This window comes from Mauremys mutica, chromosome 4, assembly GCF_020497125.1.
Source record: "Mauremys mutica isolate MM-2020 ecotype Southern chromosome 4, ASM2049712v1, whole genome shotgun sequence".
Classification (NCBI taxonomy): Eukaryota; Metazoa; Chordata; order Testudines; family Geoemydidae; genus Mauremys; species Mauremys mutica.
The window spans coordinates 147,192,111-147,211,569 of NC_059075.1; the positions used below are offsets into that span (position 1 = coordinate 147,192,111).

A 19,459-nucleotide genomic window follows, 5' to 3' on the forward strand; every position below is an offset into this window, starting at 1 on the left:
AGCAGGTGGCATTGGGCCCATCTCCATCATAAACCCTGTGCCCAGGAGGATACCAGATGGGAGGCTCCAGGAACTGTTGCCAACGGAGATTCAGCGAGACCTTGCGCAAGGACGGCCTGAGAAGGAGGATTTCCCAGCTGCCTTCGGGGCAGCTGCCAGGTTAATTTCTCCTGCGCGCCAACTCCCAGCCTTTGAACTCTGAGACTACAACTCCCACAATGCGCTGCCCCGGAGCCAGAGCGCATGCGCGACCGGGAGCGGAAGTGGGCGAACGTTCCGCAAGCCGCGCCCCCCTGCGCTGGCCGCCATTTTGTAACCGACTTTCACCCGCCGCCCGACAGGGCTTTTTTTTTTTTTCTTAAAGGAGAAGCGACAGCCAAAAAAACTCCTCCCCCGCTTCGGCACCGCGAGTGGCGGGGACGGTGCGAGAGCCAGAGCGGGAGGGTCTCGGGGGCAACCGGCTCCCTCGCGGCCTCTCCCACGGACCAGGGACTCGGGGGGACCAGAGGGGCCCAGGCTGCGGCGGGGGCGGTAGGAACCACGATCGTAACAGCAGAGGCTGGGCGAAGCAATTACGCCTGCGCGGTGCGCGCCCACCCTCCCCCGAGCCACGCGCGACGGGGGCTCCTGGGCCGAGGGGGTGAAAAGGTCACCGAGTCGGGCGCGAGACGCGGCTGTTAATCGGCTAGTGGGAGGGGGTCGCGGCGCGCGCCACGGTTGGGAACACCGACAGGGCGCGCGCTCCCGGGCAGCTGCGCTGGCCGATTGGTAAACGGAGCGGCGCGCGGACTAAGCTCGGCGAGGCTGCTGATTGGGCGGCTCTGGAGAGGGGGTGTGGCGTGTCCCAGCCCTTGCTGTTTGATTGGTGGGTGACGGGGCAAGGGCGGAGAGTCTTGCGCGCGGTCTGAAGCCGACGCCGGCTCCTAATTGGCTGCCGTTGAGCGGGCGCGACTGCGTAGGGCGGGGGTGGGCGGCGCGCCGTCGGGGAGGAGCAAGGAGGAGCAACCGCCGCGGCCCCCTCCGCTCGCCGCCCCGATGCCGGGGGGGACCGAGCTGTCGGGGGGCGCCGCGGAGCAGGGGGAGACCCAGGGGCCACCCTCCGCCGCCGCCGGCCGCCGCCGCGCCCCCGCCCCCGCCCCTGAGCAGGGGGAGGAGTCCGGGGGCAGCCGGGTGCTGAGGGGAGGCCGGGAGCGGAGCCGGGCCGCCGCCGCCGCTGCCGGGGAGGCTGCGGGGGGAGCCGCCGCCGCGTCCCGCCGCAGGAAGGCTGAGTACCCCCGCCGCCGGAGGAGCAGCCCCGGCGCCCGCCCGCCCGAGGAGTCCGAGCCGCCGCCGGCAGCTGCCGCCCCGCCGGGAGCCGGGGGCAAGAAGGGGACCTCGCGCCCCGTGTGAGTACCGGGCCCGGAGGAGAAACCGGGACATCGCCCCCCCCCCTCACACACACAGTGACGGGGGAGACTTTGGACCTCCACACACACCTCTCGGGGGGGCGGAGCTCTGCGTCTCCCCTTCACACACACTGAGCCACGGGGGGGGGGGTTTAGTCTGGATCTATAGAAAGCAACAGAGAGTCTTGTGGCACCTCTGCACCCCCCCTTCACACTCAGATACCGGGGGGCGGGGCTCGGGGTCTCCCCATCACACACAAGCAGGGGGGCTCTACGTCTCCTCTTCACACACAGATACTGGGGGGGGGCAGGGCTCTGGGTCTCCTGGTCTCCCCTACACACAGATACTGGGGTGGGGGGAAGAGGGGGTAGACTCTGCTCTCTAGTCTTATCAGAATCTACTTGTACTTTACTTCTCTATGTTCATATGCACTCACAGTACAAGAGGGTCTTCTCCTCAGAAGAGTGCAGCCTTCTCCAGTCTGCAAAAACTGAATTGCTAGTCAAAGGCATTGAATGAAGATCGTGATAATTTGGCAGCTACTTGAGTAGTGCTGGGAGGATGTAGGGGGGTCTCCACTGGCTTGAAAGGTGCATGGAGACTCTTAGGACTTCTCTATGTGAGAAAATTGCACTGGTTGAGGATTCAGTTCATGCCTTGGGTGGAATTGTGTGACTTTTTCATGTAGACAAGCCCTTATAGCCATAGATTTTACTCAGTGAGGGAGGGATGCCTTGGAGAAACTGCCAGTTTTATTTGAAAGTGGTTAAAAACCAGCCTTTCAAGATAAGGGAACTTTTGTTTGTTTGTTTACTTTGCAGGAGCTGCCCACACAGTTTGGAAATTGAGCTCACCTTACAGTTTAATGGGGTTAGATGTTAGTGTGTGTAATATGGCAGCAACAATCTGTTACTTATATTTACTTTTATATTTCTTTCAGGCATGCGCATAAAGCAGCTGGTAAAGGTAAGAGCTGAATGCCTCCTCCGTTCTGATTTGTTCCTTATGATTAACATGTGGCATCAGGGAAAGGGAGACTTTCCCTAAGGCAGCCTTCCATCTGATGCATCTTCCATTTTAAGATAACATTTCATGTTTGTTTGATGTTTAATATTGCAATAGTGCCCCAAAGCTCCACTCAAGATTGGGGTCCCATTGTGCTAGGCTCCATATAAACATAGTCCTGGACCTGAAGAGCTACAAGGCTCTGGTTCTCAACAGTCTCTGTGAACATCATATTACAGGATCAGGCCCTAGTGTGACATACGAAAGGTACAGGGAGAGGGATACATTCCAATATATACATTTGTATATGCATATGTATTTGCTTTCCACTGTAAATGTTGTCATCTAGCCCCATCTGCCTCTCTGTGGATGGCTGTAGATTTTTTCTAGGTGCTGCAGCAGAGGTGACTGAGGAGAAATTTGGAGGAAAAGGTAGTGGCCTTGTGGATCAAATCATGGAGAGCATTCAGTGTGTACGGGGCAGTATGGGAGGAGTAGAAATATTATGTGCAAAAAGCTGACAGTGGTGGAGCAGGGGGATGATAGAGGCTTCCTCCTGAAGCAGTTTACAAAACAAAGTATTATGTAGTGTTTGGCAGGCTGAAATGGACAAAGCCTCACAGAATGGGAAGTCTCCCAGCAAACTCAGAATGCAGAGACTATATACATGCACAAACAGCTTACTTTTCTCTGCTGCAGCATTCAGTTTAATTTTGATTTGTAGGTATTTATGCCCAAAAACCTTGGGGCATCTCTAGTCAATGATGTGCTGCAACTTCCTATTGGCAGTAGTCTGTGTTGCCCTTTGTAGACAGACAAATAGCCAAGGATGAAAAGGCTGCAGTGTTATTAACAAGCAATTTGAGCCTTGAATCCCAAGCATATAGTGAGACCTTAAGAAGGGAGAAACCAGGGGCCTCTTCAGAGTTCAGTCCAGCTGGATGTTAAAATGTCACTCTTCTACCTACCACATGGTAAATTAATTCTGTGCTGATTGCAATACGTGCTTTTGAATTCATTTAGCGTATACACTGCTAATATATATTCACATATTACTGAGTAAAGAATATAATTAGTGATGTGTGTTGAGTTAATGCCTTCTAGGTTAGAGTTAAGGTTGCTGGAATGTGTAAGGGAAGTGTCATTGCTGTTTTCTGAATGTATGAAGCATAATTGAATATTTATGTAAATTATTTTATCTAGTTACTCCCAATCTATTACATCCCATACCAAGTAAGAGCCTTTTGTAGCTCAAAGTGTGCATGAAAATAACTATGTTCAGTGATTGTACAGCACCTAGCATAATGGGTTTCTACTGCAGGGCTGGGACCCCAGACACTGATAGTACAAATATTACACACTTGCACATTTGTACTGAGTGAACCTGGGAGTACATGGAAATATCCAGTCAGCTATATTACTGTGCATTGACAAGGATGCTTGGAGCTGGGGAAAAGTTAAAGGTGTACAGAAATTACCCATAGTCTGGTTCACCTTAGCGTTATCGTATAGGAAGATGCCAGCATCCTTTTCAGCCACACAGCTCATGGTGTGCAGGAGAGATGCTAGAATATTTTGGTGGCATCTATTCAAATAGTACCAGATTGTGTAATTTACATGGTGGCAGATTTTGCTAGCCAGCAGACCTTTGAAGTCCTGGAGGGTGAAGTTATTGCATGTTTAAAGATTTAAGTCAATAAATGCTAACGTTAAGTTTATATGTGGAATTTAACTGTGCATCCTTATGTACTTTCATTATGGTGGTATTTAATTCACATACTATTAAATACAATACTGTATACAGTTTTTTATTTAGATCAGTTGTTTTCAACCATTTTTCATTTGCGGACCCCTACAAAAAATTTCAAATAGAGGTGCAGACCCCTTTGGAAATCTTACTCATAGTCTGTACCCCCAGGGGTCTGTGGGCCACAGGTTGATTTAGATACATCTGTACAGCATCTTGTAATCACTGCTTGTCTGTGTATGGCAGACAAACAGTTCATGAAAATCACTTAATTGAAAAGTACACAGTAAACCATATGTATACAACATGCGTCTTAGGTATTCGACTGAGCAGAAGTGTAAATTTTCTGCAGTATACAGGTCACCAAAATTTTTAGCTCAATAAGCTCTTTATATTTGGAATTGTACTTAGAGTTGCAAGCAGCTGTGCTGCAGCTTGCAAAGAAAATATATAGTTTGAGTGCAGACAGAATTACTATTATTTAATATGTTTATTACAATAGTGCCTCCAGGCCAACCAAGAGAAGGGGCCTCATTTGTGCTCAGCATTGCACAAACATAGAGTGGCTGCTACCCTACAGAGTTTACAAAGGGTGGGAGAAGGGGCATAACACACCAACAGTGAACCATGGGATGGCAGAATTATTAAAATAAAACAAGTGAACTTACACTATCAATAAAAACCATAAGGAATTGCTATGCCAGTATAACTTGTATTGTGTAAAAGAATAAAAATAGTTACAGTGTAATGTGTATCTAAGGGCTCACTGGATCATTGACTTCAGTGCAGAGGCACAAAGGTCTTCCTTTGTGCATCTGATAGCAAGATTGTGGGAAGGTTAAGGTTGAGGAAGGTGTGTATTGTATTTCATGATTGATATCAATCACAAATACAAAACTAGCACATAAGGAGGCAGTTAAAGTTACAAAGTCAGCCTTAATTATTGTATTTCCTGGCTTGTGTGTTTTATCATGCAACTGTAATAGAATCCTAATATATTTTATGGGATGATTGTATTTTCAGATGTTCCTGTACATGTACTTCTTGCGTTTTATTAACTATATTTTTCAGTATAATTAGTAAGTCCTTTTTATATAGCTGTTTAATTCTGTCCGTTTTCATAAACATAATATTCATAAAGTTCTAGACAAACTGTGTACAATAGTTCATCTGCAGTTTCACACAGGTTTAGATATTCTTCTCATGGAAAAAACTGTTAAAACTACAGTTCTAACTAAAATGCTTATGTTGGAAACTACTGGGTTGCAGATATAATGGTTAAATTTTGATTCTTGCTTTTCTATTATCTCTGAATTGAAAACGGACCTCATAAATTGAACCTGTCAGTCATGCAGGCACTGACTCCTTTAAAGCTACAAAGTAGCTTTCTTTCTAAACCCCATCCCACCATTCATCTGACATTAGTCATTGATATATTTTCAGCTAAAATTTTACCTCTGGTTTCTGCCAGAAGCTGAATGTCCTTTCACCAGTAAGAAGTTATGACTTTTTTTTAAGTCCTTTTTGTTTCTTTAAAAAGGATACTTCTGTGTGGGCTAACTTTGGGAGGGAGTGGGGAGATAGCAGCTGAACTTTAAAACTTGATGCGTAAATAAGGCCTTAAATGAGCAGGAAGTGCTTTGCTAAGTTTGGAAAAACAAACATGAATATCTGAAACTTCAAGACTAAGTGCTTGCAGTGGAAATGTGTGAAGATGCTAACTTTGCATTTAGTGATAGGCTACATACAAATGCCGAGAATCAAAGGTCTCAGTTACTGATTCACAAAATACATATGCTTTGCTTTCAGTCATTAGTGTTTGTAAGCTGTACAAGAAGCCTACTTTTCTTTTTTCCTTTTGAAAAAGAAACTAGCATTCATGCTATACTAAGTTTGGAAGATCAGACACTTGAGTCACAAAATCCCCAAAGTTAATGTTGCTCTGCCAATGTTAACACAACGACATTCAAAGTTTGTACAGTTTTCTATTCTTTCCCTTATTCATTGCAATCCCCTAAAGACAGCATTCTTAAGGTATACCATGAAATGTACACGATGTTTAATATAGTAGTTAACTTTTCCAGAGTGTCACTGAGTGCGCTGATATTGCAAGTTTAATTTCACATTGTTACTTTTTTGCATTTAATACAGAAATTACTTTGTATCCAGATACTTCCTAATTTTATTACTACAGTACACAGTACTACAACTTGCTACATCTGTTTCTAAAGTTGCAAAGAGAAGACTTACTCTGAGAAATAGAATGGGGCTACAAAAGACAGTGCTAGAAACAAGAGGGAATAGTTAAAGATGACCTGTAGGATATTTTTAAAAACTGGTTTTGTCCTTTTTTTACCTATGGTCAAGGATTCCATGACTTACCGTGACTTCTGCAGCAGCTGGTGTGGGAGCGGGCTCAGGGTTGGGGTGGGCTTCTGGTCTCCCACCAATATGTTCCTGCTGCTCCTATTAATGAAATTAATAAGCAGCAGGTTTAAAACAAACAAAAGGAAGGTTTTTTCCACACAGTACCCAGTCAACCTGTGGAACTCCTTGCCAGAGGATGTTGTGAAGGCCAAGACTATAACAGGGTTCAAAAAAGAACTAGATAAGTTCATGGAGGATAGGTCCATCAATGGCTATTAGCCAGGATGGACAGGGATGGTGTCACTAGCCTCTGTTTGCCAGAAGCCGGGAATGGATGACGGGATGGATCACTTGATGATTACCTGTTCTGTTCATTCTCTCGGGGCACCTGGCATTGGCCACTGCCAGAAGACAGGATACTGGGCTATGTGGACCATTGGTCTGACCCAGTATGGCCGTTCTTATGTTCTAGGGACTGGGCGCTCAGCACGCAACCCGTGCCCACCTATTGGCTGTGGTTCCCTGCCAGTGGGAGCTGTGGAGCCAGCGCTTGTGGCGGGAGCAGCGCGCAGAGCCCCCGGTCCCTCTGCCTAGGAGCTGCAAGGGACATGCTGGTCGGAGCTGGGTAGGGAGCCCCGCCAACCCTTCCTCCCCATCCCTAGCGGGGTCCCAGGCTGCCCGCCTCCCCTTCCCTCCCAGTGCCAGTAGGGCTGGGCCTGGGCCATCACCCGCGGTGACCCTGGACTACCCTGGCCCAAGTTTTACTTAGTCGTATATAGTAAAAGTCATGGACATGTGTCAGGCCGTTAATTTTTATTTACTGCCCATTACCTGTCCATGACTTTTACTAAATATACCCATGACTAAAACGTAACCTTACTTATGATGTATAACAAAGGCCTGAAAGAAAGGTGGTGTCTGATTTTTATCCTTAGAACTATCAGAAATATCACTTCTGGTCTCTGTGTTTTGCTGGAGGCTCTGATATATATTATATGCTTATGTCTTAGTTGGAGGGGTGGGGACCTAGGCCCAGAATTAAGGAGTTAATGAGACTCTTGTTTGCTACCACTGAAGAATGATACATTTTATTACAAATGTATCTTTTCTCCCAAGTGTTCATTACATATTGGAGTTGAAGAGATGATAAATTTTAAAACAACCTGACAAAAAAATCCCTTCCTGTCTCAGTTGATTAGTTCTGTTGTGATGTCATAGTTCTCCAGTTACCATGGTCTTTCAGTGTGGACAAGATCTAAATTTCTAACTGAAAAAACAAGCCAGAAAGCCACCTTGGAAAACCCTTTGGGTCTTTATACATTACAAAAAGAAGAAAAAAGGGACTTTGGGCCACTTTATTTTCTTTGCAGGTCACCTTTATGGTTGAATGTGTCATTTAACTCTGCATTTCCTATATCTTGTGTTTAACGGTGCAGCCTTCACATTGCATTATTGCAGTGGTTCTCAACCTATTTATCATTGTGGGTCACATATTCAGCTTGCTGTGTGTGTGTGTGTGTGTGTATATATATATATATATATATATATATATATATATATACACACACACACACACACTATCTGTGCCACAGCAGAACAGTGAAATTGTATTTAATGCAACTTCATAGTCAGTTAAGCGATTGAACTAGTTAAAAGTCTAAACGTACATCCCAGAAAGCTAGCATATGTTAATATAGTTTTGTCTTCAGATTAGTAGCTCACTTGAAACTCTAAAGCACAAGTGAATCATTTTTCATTTACACTTAATTGTCCACGATTAATTTCTGATTGTCTGCTGTGTATGCTTAGAATGCCACTTTCAAACACTCATAATTGAAAGATGAAAGTTTTAAAATTTAACAAAGGTCCTGCAAGTTTAGTTGGTTTGGGTTTTTGTACCTGGGGAAGTGGGAAACGAATATATAAATGGCATATTTGTCATACTGTTGCAACTTTAAAAAAAAAAAGAGAGAAAAATGGATTTTTGCAACAAAAAATTACCTTTGGGCTGAGGTGGAGCATAAAATGTTTCTGAATCGTAATGGGAATTGTAAATAAAAATGGGTCTATAATGAGAAGGCCTGCAAACTTTATATAGCCTCCACTGGCAGTGAAATCAGCAATTCAAGATTAAAAAAGTAACTGTTGTAAAAGCTAAATATAGCAAATTAAACAATTGTCCTTTTAGTTCTTACAGTGGCTTACCATTTAGTTCTTCTTAAATGGTAAGAACTGCTGCTGAAAAGGTACCATGCCACACTGAGGGAAAGGAGCAACTTAAAACTCACCTTCTTCCGTTCCTTTCTCTTCCCTGTCTGCCTGTTTCTTTAACCCCCTCTTCCCCTCCACTGACTGCCATCATCCTTCTGTTTAATGGGAGGATTGGAATTTTTGTTTTTAATTGATGGAATCTCAACTATGCACTCTTGGGAACTGGTGCATGGGGGTGACACCATCAAAATAGCCCACCAAGCTAAGAGGAATGTGACTTTGCATGTTGGTTGTCCTCAGCCAGTTCTAATGTGCAAGTATCCCTTGAATCAGTCACTTGTAAAATACCATTTTAGACTCTTCGCTCATCATGTGATTCATTGAACCTGCTTATTGTCACTGGCTAACAGCGGCTGAAAGGTTTTAGCAGTGATACATTTCTGGTGCACTTGGAAGTCAAGCTAAAGCTTCAGTTGCAGATTCCACAGGAGACTGTGGCTCTTAACAATGGAGCAAGTTACATTGGCTTTTCAGAAGACAAGAAATGTAATAAAGCTTTTGACCCATTTTTGCTCTTTATGGTGAATTACGTGTTTTTGCTGTCCAGTATCTGATACCTCTCCAGGATTTCACTTTCCTTTTCCTCCAGAGTTCTGGTGCTTTCACTTCAAGGAGAGCTTGTCTGTGGAGTGTCTTTCGCTTCTGCTGGGACTTTTTGGTCAGCCAGCATGCTAAAGTATAGATGCACTATGGCACTCTTACATCTCTCATTTGGTTGAAGAGATCAAGAATGTAGACCAAGCTCCTGGAAAACTCCTCTTAAGGAAAAAGCTGGTATGGGACAGTGGTACGCTACTGATGGATAAGAGTGTGTACTAAAAGTGTGGAAATTTCACTATTGCCTTCCAGTGAATTGTCCTGAGAGCTGTGGGAATGAGGTTTTTTTTGCCATGCTGCAGAAAGCTGAGGTTCAGAAGGAAAAAGTTGTCTCAAGCAGTAGCAGAGTGGAGGGCTGCCAAAAGTACTTCAGCATTTAACCCTTTTGATATCTGGCTGCTTCAACTATCCTTACATACGTTTAAAATGAACGGAATAACTCAGGATCTGGGGTTTGAAGGAGAGGACTTCCTGATCTCTGTGAAAAATGCTTCCAGATCAAAACTTGCACAGTGGAGAAAACTGTTTACCTTGTGCATCTAGAGTTGGGACTAATGATGCCCAGCAGATGTTATACTGAGTATGGAGGGTTATTTGGGGGAGGGATAACTCAGTGGTTTGAGCATTGGCCTGCTAAACCCAGGGTTATGAGCTCAATCCTTGAGGGGGCCATTTAGGGATCTGGGGCAAAAACCCGTCTGGGGAACTCCTGAGGTCCCTTCCAACCCTGATATTCTATGAGAGAAGTGAAACACTGAATATCCAGAGCTCTGTCCCCTTCGTTAATATGGGATGGAGCAATAAAAATTTCATAACAAATCTGTGTGGCTAACTCCCTTATTGTCAGTGGATGGTATTTTCTTTGCTTGAAGAAATATTTAAAACAGTTTAATGGTTATTGTGATGGAGGTGGAGTTACTCAGTAATTTACAAATGCAGTATGATGACCTGATTATTGGGATGTTTTTACTATGTGAATGTATTTGTAATAGGGGACTATAAGGGTAAACGAGGAAAGGGAGGAATAGCTCAAGATGGAAGCTGCTTCTCAGCAAACACTTAAGAGACAATACCAGGATAGGGAAAGACCTGGAAACCAGAAGATCAAAAGAACTGAGACAGAATTTGAAGAAGGGACTCTGTCAGGAGACAAAAATAGGTTTTTGCGGATGTGTCTGAAGGAGGACACCAGGTCAGCATCAGGAGAGGGGAAGCCTTTGGGTAAGATGAACATGAATGTAGACTGTTTTCAAATTCTTTTTTCTCTAAATGATTTGTTCCTATTTAAAATAAACAATCTTTTGGTTTTAAAAGGCTGTTTGGTTACTAGACACCAATGGTCATAGACTCCAGAAGGGAAGAACCATGAGTGCCAAACTCACTCAGACCTGCCTGGTAAGCATGGTTGATACACAGGATGCTGTAGCCCAGGGCCCAGTGTAGGGGTAGGTGAATCTCAAAGCAGAGAAGGAGCACCAGGTGGAGTTGTGATATATCTGCAGCACCTCCAGAGGAAGGGTAATAGCTTCCTCTAACAGATTGGGTTATGTGAGCTAGACAAGAATATTACAGTGGAAAAAGGTGCTGCTTTTTCCTTTAAAGGATTCTCAGATCTATAGACACAGATTGATTGCAGAGTTGTAATTGTTAGGGACACGTGAATACTGAATTGGAAGGCTGGCTTCTTCAAAAGAGCCACTCTTTTCCTCTGCAGAAATGGCTAAGCACTGTGAGGAGAAAAGGCTTAATCCTACAGCGGTTCATTGGGATCTCTTCTTTGGACTGATGAATTTCGGTGAACATCAGTTCTGCGTTCACCTATTAGTAAGGCTGAATGTTTGTTGCAGCTGCACCTTGCATGGACACAACTGTGACTTTTACACACATGGCTCTGTATGTACCCAGGATAGTGAATTCTGGGGTTTGTAATGGTTTTAAACTAATAGATGTACATTAGTTCATAACAGCTTTTAATGTAAAACAGAATATTTGACTTATCATAATTTCCCAGTATTCATCAAATATTTGTGTTTTGGCTGTACAGAAGCCAGCTTAACATGCAAAGAGCAATGAGTTTGCTAGACAAAGTGATACTAAAGCAGAGGAACATGTGGAAATGAGAAATCGGGAAATGGCTTATTAAACACTTTTACTTTGAACAAGTGCTATGAAATTGCCACATGTGGTGTTTTGGGTGTACTTTATACATGGTAACTCTGAAGCCTGTTTCAACTTGATTCACTGAATTAAACCTTAAAACATTAGTTTTTGCCAGCCAAATAAATGTGTAGGACATTATGTCCAATCTGCAATATGATTAAACATTTTTCAAGAGCAGCAGTAAAAAGGTTAACATTTATATAGAGGTGGCACTTGATAGGGAAATCTCAAATTATTCCATAAAGTATTCAAATGAAGGGACTGATTTGTAAATCCGTCAAAATGAGAGCGTTTTGTGAATTGAGACAGAGGTAAAGCAGAATAGGGCTAGAGAGCTTAATGACAGGTTTCAGAGTAGCAGCCAGAAGTTAGTTTGTATCCGCAAAAAGAACAGGAGTACTTGTGGCACCTTAGAGACTAACACATTTATTTCATCATGAGCTTTCGAGGGCTACAGCTCACTTCTTCGGATGCATAGAATGGAACACACAGACAGGAGATGTTTATACATACAGAGAACATGAAAAGGTGGAAGTATGCATACCAACAGGAAGAGTCTAATCAATTGAGATGAGCTATTGTCAGCAGGAGAAAAAAAACTTTTGAAGTGATAATTAAGATGACCCATAGAAGGTGTGAGGAGAACTTAACATAGGGAAATAGATTCAATTAGTGTAATGACCCAACCATTACATCTTAATGTAAACTGGGAAGCAGAGAAATGCTCTGAAATTAAAGCTCTGAAATTAAAGCTTGCTCAATATATGTAAAACCATAGATAAATCTTGTTCACCGTTTCACAGTAAACTTGCAATACTTCATACAGGTCTAAACCCCAGTCATTGATTATTTACTCTAACCATTGGAGGTGGGGCTTGAAAAATCCACTTGCTAGAGATAAAGGGGAACTTTACCTGGTCGGGGTGGAAGTGCTAAGCCATGATTTCTGCAGAATCCAAGTCTTCATCCTTTTAGAAAAAAAATGTATTTCTCATCCTTATGTTTGGATGGCTAGGTGGAGACTTTTGAATGACACTCTGTGGGGCTGTATCCTAAGGCTGCAGAGGGAACCATTGTGTTGCTGCTTGAACTTTGAACAGCAGTAGAGTAAAATTACCAACTCTTGTCTGTTTCACAGTTGCTATTCCCTACTTCTGGACAGCAGTGAAACTGTCAAGAATCATATCAGTTTCACAGTACTGCTGTTGCCAAGAAAGTTTTGAGTAGCAGTAGAGGCAAGCATTTGAGCTATTAACTGTGGACAGCTCCAAAAAAGAGACTGAGAAATGAGTAGAGTAGAGAAATACTCCTACAAACCTACTCTACAACAAGGAGGCGGCCCTGGAATAGGAGAAATCAGTAAGTGCCTTTTTCAAATATCTGGAGAGGAGTAGAGCTTCAAGTTTTATGAGACAGCTCATAGCCAGAGGCTGATATAACAGACGGACCTTACATAGGGACTCCAGAGACTGCATCCTGGTAGAAATCCCAGCTGGTGCTGATGGAACACAGGTTTCTCACAGGATACCTGTCTCTCTTGAATTATTGGACCAATCAGTAGCCACGCAGAAGAACATGAATATATTGAAGATCCATGATGGTTGGGTGGTGGGACCATGATATGAGAGTTTGTTCTCTTTGCCAGTCAGACTTTGTTAATTCTGGGACTCTGAATTAAGGTATCAGAATGGTACTTTGGATGGTTTTCACACCCACATGCATATGGGCTGCAGTTTTCCTATTAGAATTCAGCCCTGATGTCAAGAGAGGGTGACTGTCGGGGAGATATGCACTTAATAGCTGCATCTCATCCTATCCTTACAAAACTAGGACTGCCTCTTCTGCAGGTCCAAATGGAAAACTCTTCTTGGTATTTACAGTTGGGCAACTAAATTGCTTACTTAGCTAGGTTATTTACTTGCTTTGCCAGGCTTTCCTAGAAAAGACAGTACATACAAATGAGCTAAAATGGACAAGTAAAAAGGAAAGGATGGATGCTCAATTTGGATTGCAGGTCTCTTGGAGAGCTGTACTTTGTTCTAAATCAGTAAAAAAATACCTGAGCATAGCCAACAATTCCTTTCTTCTGCACATCAGGATTCACTAAATGGGAAGAATCTTGGCTTCATTAGGGCTAATCTGATGGCAAGTGGAAAATGGAAAAAAAAAAATCTTGGCGTTACTAGGGAACAAAAGGTTTTTCTGAAAGTTGCTCCCACAGCTGTTCAACCAGTCTTATTGACTTCCCAACATTTGCAGGTCGGATTGATCCCCACATATATCAGCCCAAAAGGAACAACTTGTGGTAGTTATAAAGGAGTGAAACTGCAGGTTAAGAATGCAAGGGCTTGTTAAAATTGTTACAGGTGATTGTGGTGTTGCTTGCTCTTGCATAGAAACAGTAAGTCTCAGCTCAGATTCTTCAGGATTTTTGCAATGTGTAAATTTCAGTTTAAACAGCAGTGTTTGGCGATTCTATGAACAATATAGTCAGTGTGGGCCAAACTTTTGCAGATCTTTCATAAAACTTGCCCACTGAAATCTGTTTCAGCGCTTTATAATTTCTAGGAGAATGATGGTTGGTTGGGGACAAAGGGCAACAAAGATGATCACAGGCATGGAATGGCTTCCGTACGAGGAGAAACTAAAAATATTAGGGCTGTTCAGCTTAGAAAAGACACAACTAAGGGGGCATATGATAGAGGTTTCTAACATCAGAATGGTTTTGAAAAAGTGAATAAAAAGGTTTTGTTTACCCTTTCCCTCAATACAAAAACCATGGGTCACTCAATGAAATTAATAGGCAGTGCTTTTAATACAAACAGGAGGTACTTTTCATACAATGCGTAGTTACCCCGTGGAACTCATTACCAGGGTATGTTGTGGTGGCCAAAAAGTATAACTGGGTTCAAAAAAGAACTAGATAAGTTCATGGAGGATAAATATCAATGGATATTAGCCAAGATGGTCAGGTACCCAACCCCGTGCTTTGGGTGACCCTCTCTGCCTGCCAGAAGCTGTGAGTGGAAGATGGGTAGATCTCTCCAAAATTTTCCTGTTCTGTACACTCACCTTGAAGCTTTGGTACTTTCAGGGACAGGATACTGGGCTAGATGGATGATTTTTCTGACCCAGGGTGGCAATTTTTGTGTTTAAGTCCTTTCCATGTGAGCCTTAGCCTGAGAAACTTAATTTTTAAAAACATCAGATTATTTTGTTATCTTTAGTCTGAGTTACAGAGATCAGGACGGCTTCCAGAGAAAATACATGGGTAGAAAAGTGTGGTAAGACTCTGTTTATATGCTGTACCAAGAGCTCTTCTCTGTGAGGTGAAGGATCTGGCCTGCAGCCTATCTGTATCACTTTGCAGTGTTATAGTCCGGTTCCACAGCCCTCCACCCACTTACTGAACATAGAGGGACAAATCCATTATTGAATAAGCAACAAACTGGTGGAGAGGTGGCCAGCAAAGTGTAGAGATGGGTTTCTGTTCATCATTAATCTAGGAATTGCTTTGCGTGTTTCCCTCATAGATCCCAAAGAAGAGAGGGAGGAGGAAGAGGTTTCCACCATCCTCACCCACGGGTCTCCCGTCAGCACAGCCAGGCCCAGCCGAGGGTGGCGCAGCAGCAGGACGGCTGCCGCTGCTCGCCAACGTGACACGGAAAATTCACGCAGCTCCAGGTCCAAGACTGGATCCCTGCAGCTCATCTGCAAGTCAGAACCAAACACAGATCAGCTTGAGTACGGTATGTAGCAATTAGGGGAGTGGGCAATATTGGGAGTAAAGTGTGAACAATGCCAGCAGAACAGTTTGAGGCTGATAATTTAGGTGTGGGAGACTGGTGCCAAAACACAAACAATGTGCTAGAGACTACTGGCAAAAAGCCTGGTGCCTCGTTATCCTGAAAAAAGAATAGGAGTCCTTGTGGCACCTTAGAGACTAACAAATTTATTGGAGCATAAGCTTTTGTGGGCTAAAACCCACTTCATGGGAGCTTATGCTCAAATAAATTTGTTAGTCTCTAAGGTGCCACAAGTACTCCTGTTCTTTTTGCGGATACAGACTAACACGGCTGCTACTGCGAAACCTGTCACTGTCCTGAGTGTATTCTCATCAACTGCAGCACATCCTAGTGCTGAATATTGTCAGAAATACTTCCAGACAGATACGCACATTGCAGTCTGGTCTGTGTCCCTTGTGAACAGTGATTTTAATCACTAATGGTGGCTTTTCTTTTCAGAGGTCACGGAAGAGCATCAGTCTCCAGCTGGAATCAGGTAGGAAGCTCTGGTTTGGGCCTTTTTGGTTAGGGCCATGGGAAGAAATGTGGTATCACTTTGAACGGTTCCAAAGTTAACTCTTCAATCTAAAGGATCCTGAGCTTGCCATGCTAGGACCAGTTCAGTTTCCATTTTCATTCAATTCTGGGTCTTTCCTCCCTACCCTGGATTGGAGGTGACCTCTTATAATGTAGAGCGGTGGTTTTCAAACTTTTTTTTTTCTGGCAACCCAGTTGAAGAAAATTGTTGATGCCTGTGAGCCAGTGGAGCTGAGGATGCGGGATTTGGGGTATGGGAGGGGCTCTGGGCTGGGGCAGAGGGTTGGGGTGTGGGGGTGAGGGCTGGGGCTGGGAATGAGGGATTCAGGGTGTGGGAGGGGGCTCTGAGCTGGGGCAAGGTTTGGGTTGTGGGAAGGGGTCAGGGCTCTGGGCTGGGGGGTGCAGGATCTAGAGTGGGTGAGGGGTTTGGGGTGCAGGAGGGAGCTCTGGATTGGGGGGGCCAGGACTCTGGGCTGGGGCCAGGGAGGAGGGGTTTGGGGTGCAGAAAGGGGCTCCAGGTTTGGGGGTGCTCAGGGGTTTGGGTCTTGCAGTTGCGGTGTGGGGTTACCTTGGGCGGCTCCCGGTCAGCAGCGCAGTGGGGGTCCTAAGGCAGGTTTCCTGCCTATATTGGCACTGCAGACCACACTGTGCCCTAGAAGCGGCCAGCAGCAGGTCTGGCTTCTAGGCGGAGAGGCGCAAGTGGCTCTGCGCAGCTCTCGCCCGCAGGCACTCCTCCTCCCACCCCCGCTCAGTGCAGGGGCAGCACGTGGAGCTCCGTGGTCCTCCCACCTAGAAGCTGGACCTGCTGCTGGCTACTTCCGGGGCGCAGCATGGTGTCAGAACACCGCTGGCGGGACTTTTAAAGGCCCGGTCGGCGGTGCTGACCAGAGCCGCCATGACCCAGTGCCTTACATTCCATGACCCAATACTGGGTTGCGACCTGCAGTTTGAAAACCACTGATGTAGAGGACTATGTGATGGTGTGGGGATGTAAATAGTTCAGTGTGGATTGTATCCAGGCTTATTACATAGCAATGGGGCTCCTTCAATAGATCCTATAATCAGATTGCTTGGTGGCCCATTGTTGCTAGAGCCTAGTAAATCTTGAAAAGGTAAAGCAAGGTCGTGTTCCCATGAGGCTGTTAGTGTGCTGTGCTGTACCTAGAGGGTCTATTTTGAAGCTGTCTCTGATGCATACTGTCACAGTTCAGGGCAACTGCATCTCTAGTCCCCCTCCATGGTCCAGCAAGGGCACACACTTAGGCTTCTGGTTCCCCATCTGTCATCTCTCCTGCAGGAGACCAACATTGCTTTCCCTTCTAACTCTGGGGTATTCCCAGGCTGCACAGTTCCCTGACTACACTGAATTCTCCCAAAGTCAGACTGCCTTAGCAGGCCGCCTTGGCCTTCTCTTCAGAGGCTGTAAGCAATGTCACTGCCCCAATTAAGTTACCACACTGCTCTTTCTAAGCAACCACATATATTCTTCAGGTAAAAGCATTACCTAGAACATGAAAACAATAAGAGAACCTACATGCATGCTAACAAACTTACCAGAGATTCCTTAACCCCAACAAGGGCTCTGGCAGTTCTTCAAACCACACCAGGATTTTTTTCCCTGTGGTTACAGGTTCATAAGCACATTGACTCAGAACAAGCCCTCCCATGAGTCATTCTCTTATCCACTTTGGGCCTTTTAATCTGTCCTCACATAACAAGTGGTCAGCAGACAAAAGGTCTCCTCCTCCTCAGGAAGCTTCAAAGGCTGAGTTTGGTGCATCTCCAGAGGCGTTTACAGTTGTACACACCTCCCCCTAGAGACTTCCTGGGAAACTCACTTTAAAAAATTCACATTATTTCAGATAGTGCTTTGAAGCTCAGAACCCCTCCCAGAGCTTACATTTGTCAGGCTCACCCCCTAGAGACGTTCCATAATAATACAGAAACAAGTGCATTTTCAAAACGGTGAACTCCTAAGATACTTAAACCTAGTTCAGTAAAGTTCAACTTAATTCCATAAGGTTTGGCCAGGATATAGGAGGAAATTGTCATATCTGTCACACGTCCCGTTCCGTATTCTGTATAGTCTGTTCATTTTCCCTAAACAGTCTTGGCTGAAGGATATCCTCCCCTGTTCCAGGGAGTGTTATGCAATGACTTATTTCATATGTAAGCAGTTCTACTACCTCTTCTTTTGCTTTCTCCATCATAGCAGTGATGAGGAGGAGGAGATGCTGATCAGTGAAGAAGAGATTCCCTTCAAAGATGACCCAAGAGATGAAACCTACAAACCCCACTTAGAAAGGTATGCTGGATTATATACATGCATAGCTTGCAAGACCAGAAAGGACCATTATGATCATCTACTCTGACCTCCTGCAGAAAACGGGCCAAAGAACTTCACCACATAGCATCTGCATCAGGTCTAGAACTTTGTTCGAGCTATAGCATACATTTTGAAAGAAAGATGGTTCTCTATTAGTCAAGATTGATGAATCTCCACTGCTTAGCGCTAACAAGACAGTTATCTTATCTAACAGCTCAGACGACTTGGGTTTGAGTGCCACTGACTACCTGCTTCTCCCTGAACTTTGGTTTGAGCTATCCCTGTCTCTGCAGGGAGGTATATGTAACATTTGTATAGGAGTCCAAAGCTGCCTATTCAACTCCCTCCCCTCATCATCCTAAATTAAAAGCATAGATCAGAAGGAATATTATGGGGAGGCACTAGGGATGGTTACTACAATTCATTTGCAAACTTAACACCATCAGTTTAGGCTTGAATAGGGACTACAAAAGCAATTTTCCCTCTCTTGGTATTGACACCTCATCAATTATTGGGAGTGTACTACATCCACCCTGACTAAATTTGCCTTCAACATTGGTTCTCCACTTGTAATGTAACTCCCTTCTCTTGATGTGTCAATATATATTTATGCCTGTATCTGTAATTTTCATTCCATGTTTTTTACCCACGAAATCTTATGCCCAAATAAATCTGTTAGTCTTTAAGGTGCCACTGGACTCCGCGTTTTTACTAGAGTTGTGCAGTTCCCAGGGATTGCTCATGTGTGGCGAGGGGGAGAGCAGTGGTGTTGGGGGGTGCAGAGGGCACTATGACAGATGGAGGATTTCTGCTGAGTACTAGAGTGTATCATATTTGTATCTTTGCAGGGACACTCCAAAGCCAAGGAGGAAAGCAGGCAAGGGGAAGGAAGAAAAAGAGAAACAGAAGGAGATTAAAGTGGAGGTGGAGGTGAAAGAAGAAAGTGAGTTTCGGGGAGATGAGGAGCCACCCAGGAAGTGAGTAAAAGATTCCAGGAACAGCTATTCCTGCATGTATGTTTTTGCATAGGCATTCTGGCCAGTGTCTTATATTTCCCCCTCACAGTTTTGTGGGAGGCAGGAGTGGTTCTTTATCCTTCTTCACCCGAAAAGTGATTTGAAATCAATAGGATGAAAGGATCAAAATTCCTTACCATGGTTGGGGATCACCTCTTCTAAGGTCCTCTCTCTACTGGGCAAGGAGACGTTTAAAGATCACTATTTCAGTATGGTTCAAGCTAAATTCTCTTGTAACGTGGCATGGCCAGCCAATCTGGAT

The 19,459-nt window shown here is 44.6% G+C and overlaps 1 protein-coding gene across 2 annotated transcripts in view; it reads left to right on the plus strand.

Moving 5' to 3' along the window:
- Positions 1-393: 393 nt before the first annotated feature.
- ZFP91 (ZFP91 zinc finger protein, atypical E3 ubiquitin ligase) overlaps positions 394-19,459 on the plus strand; it is a 30,602-nt gene continuing 11,536 nt past the window's right edge. The window contains exons 1-6 of one of the 2 annotated variants that reach the window (XM_045012718.1): positions 394-1,385; positions 2,327-2,352; positions 15,067-15,282; positions 15,778-15,814; positions 18,071-18,160; positions 19,030-19,158. In XM_045012718.1, coding sequence (XP_044868653.1) covers positions 1,036-1,385; positions 2,327-2,352; positions 15,067-15,282; positions 15,778-15,814; positions 18,071-18,160; positions 19,030-19,158 — 848 coding nt within the window. In that variant the 5' untranslated portion in view covers positions 394-1,035. Of the gene's footprint in view, positions 1,386-2,326; positions 2,353-15,066; positions 15,283-15,777; positions 15,815-18,067; positions 18,161-19,029; positions 19,159-19,459 lie in introns of both variants that reach the window. The other variant, XM_045012717.1, reaches the window with a different exon arrangement.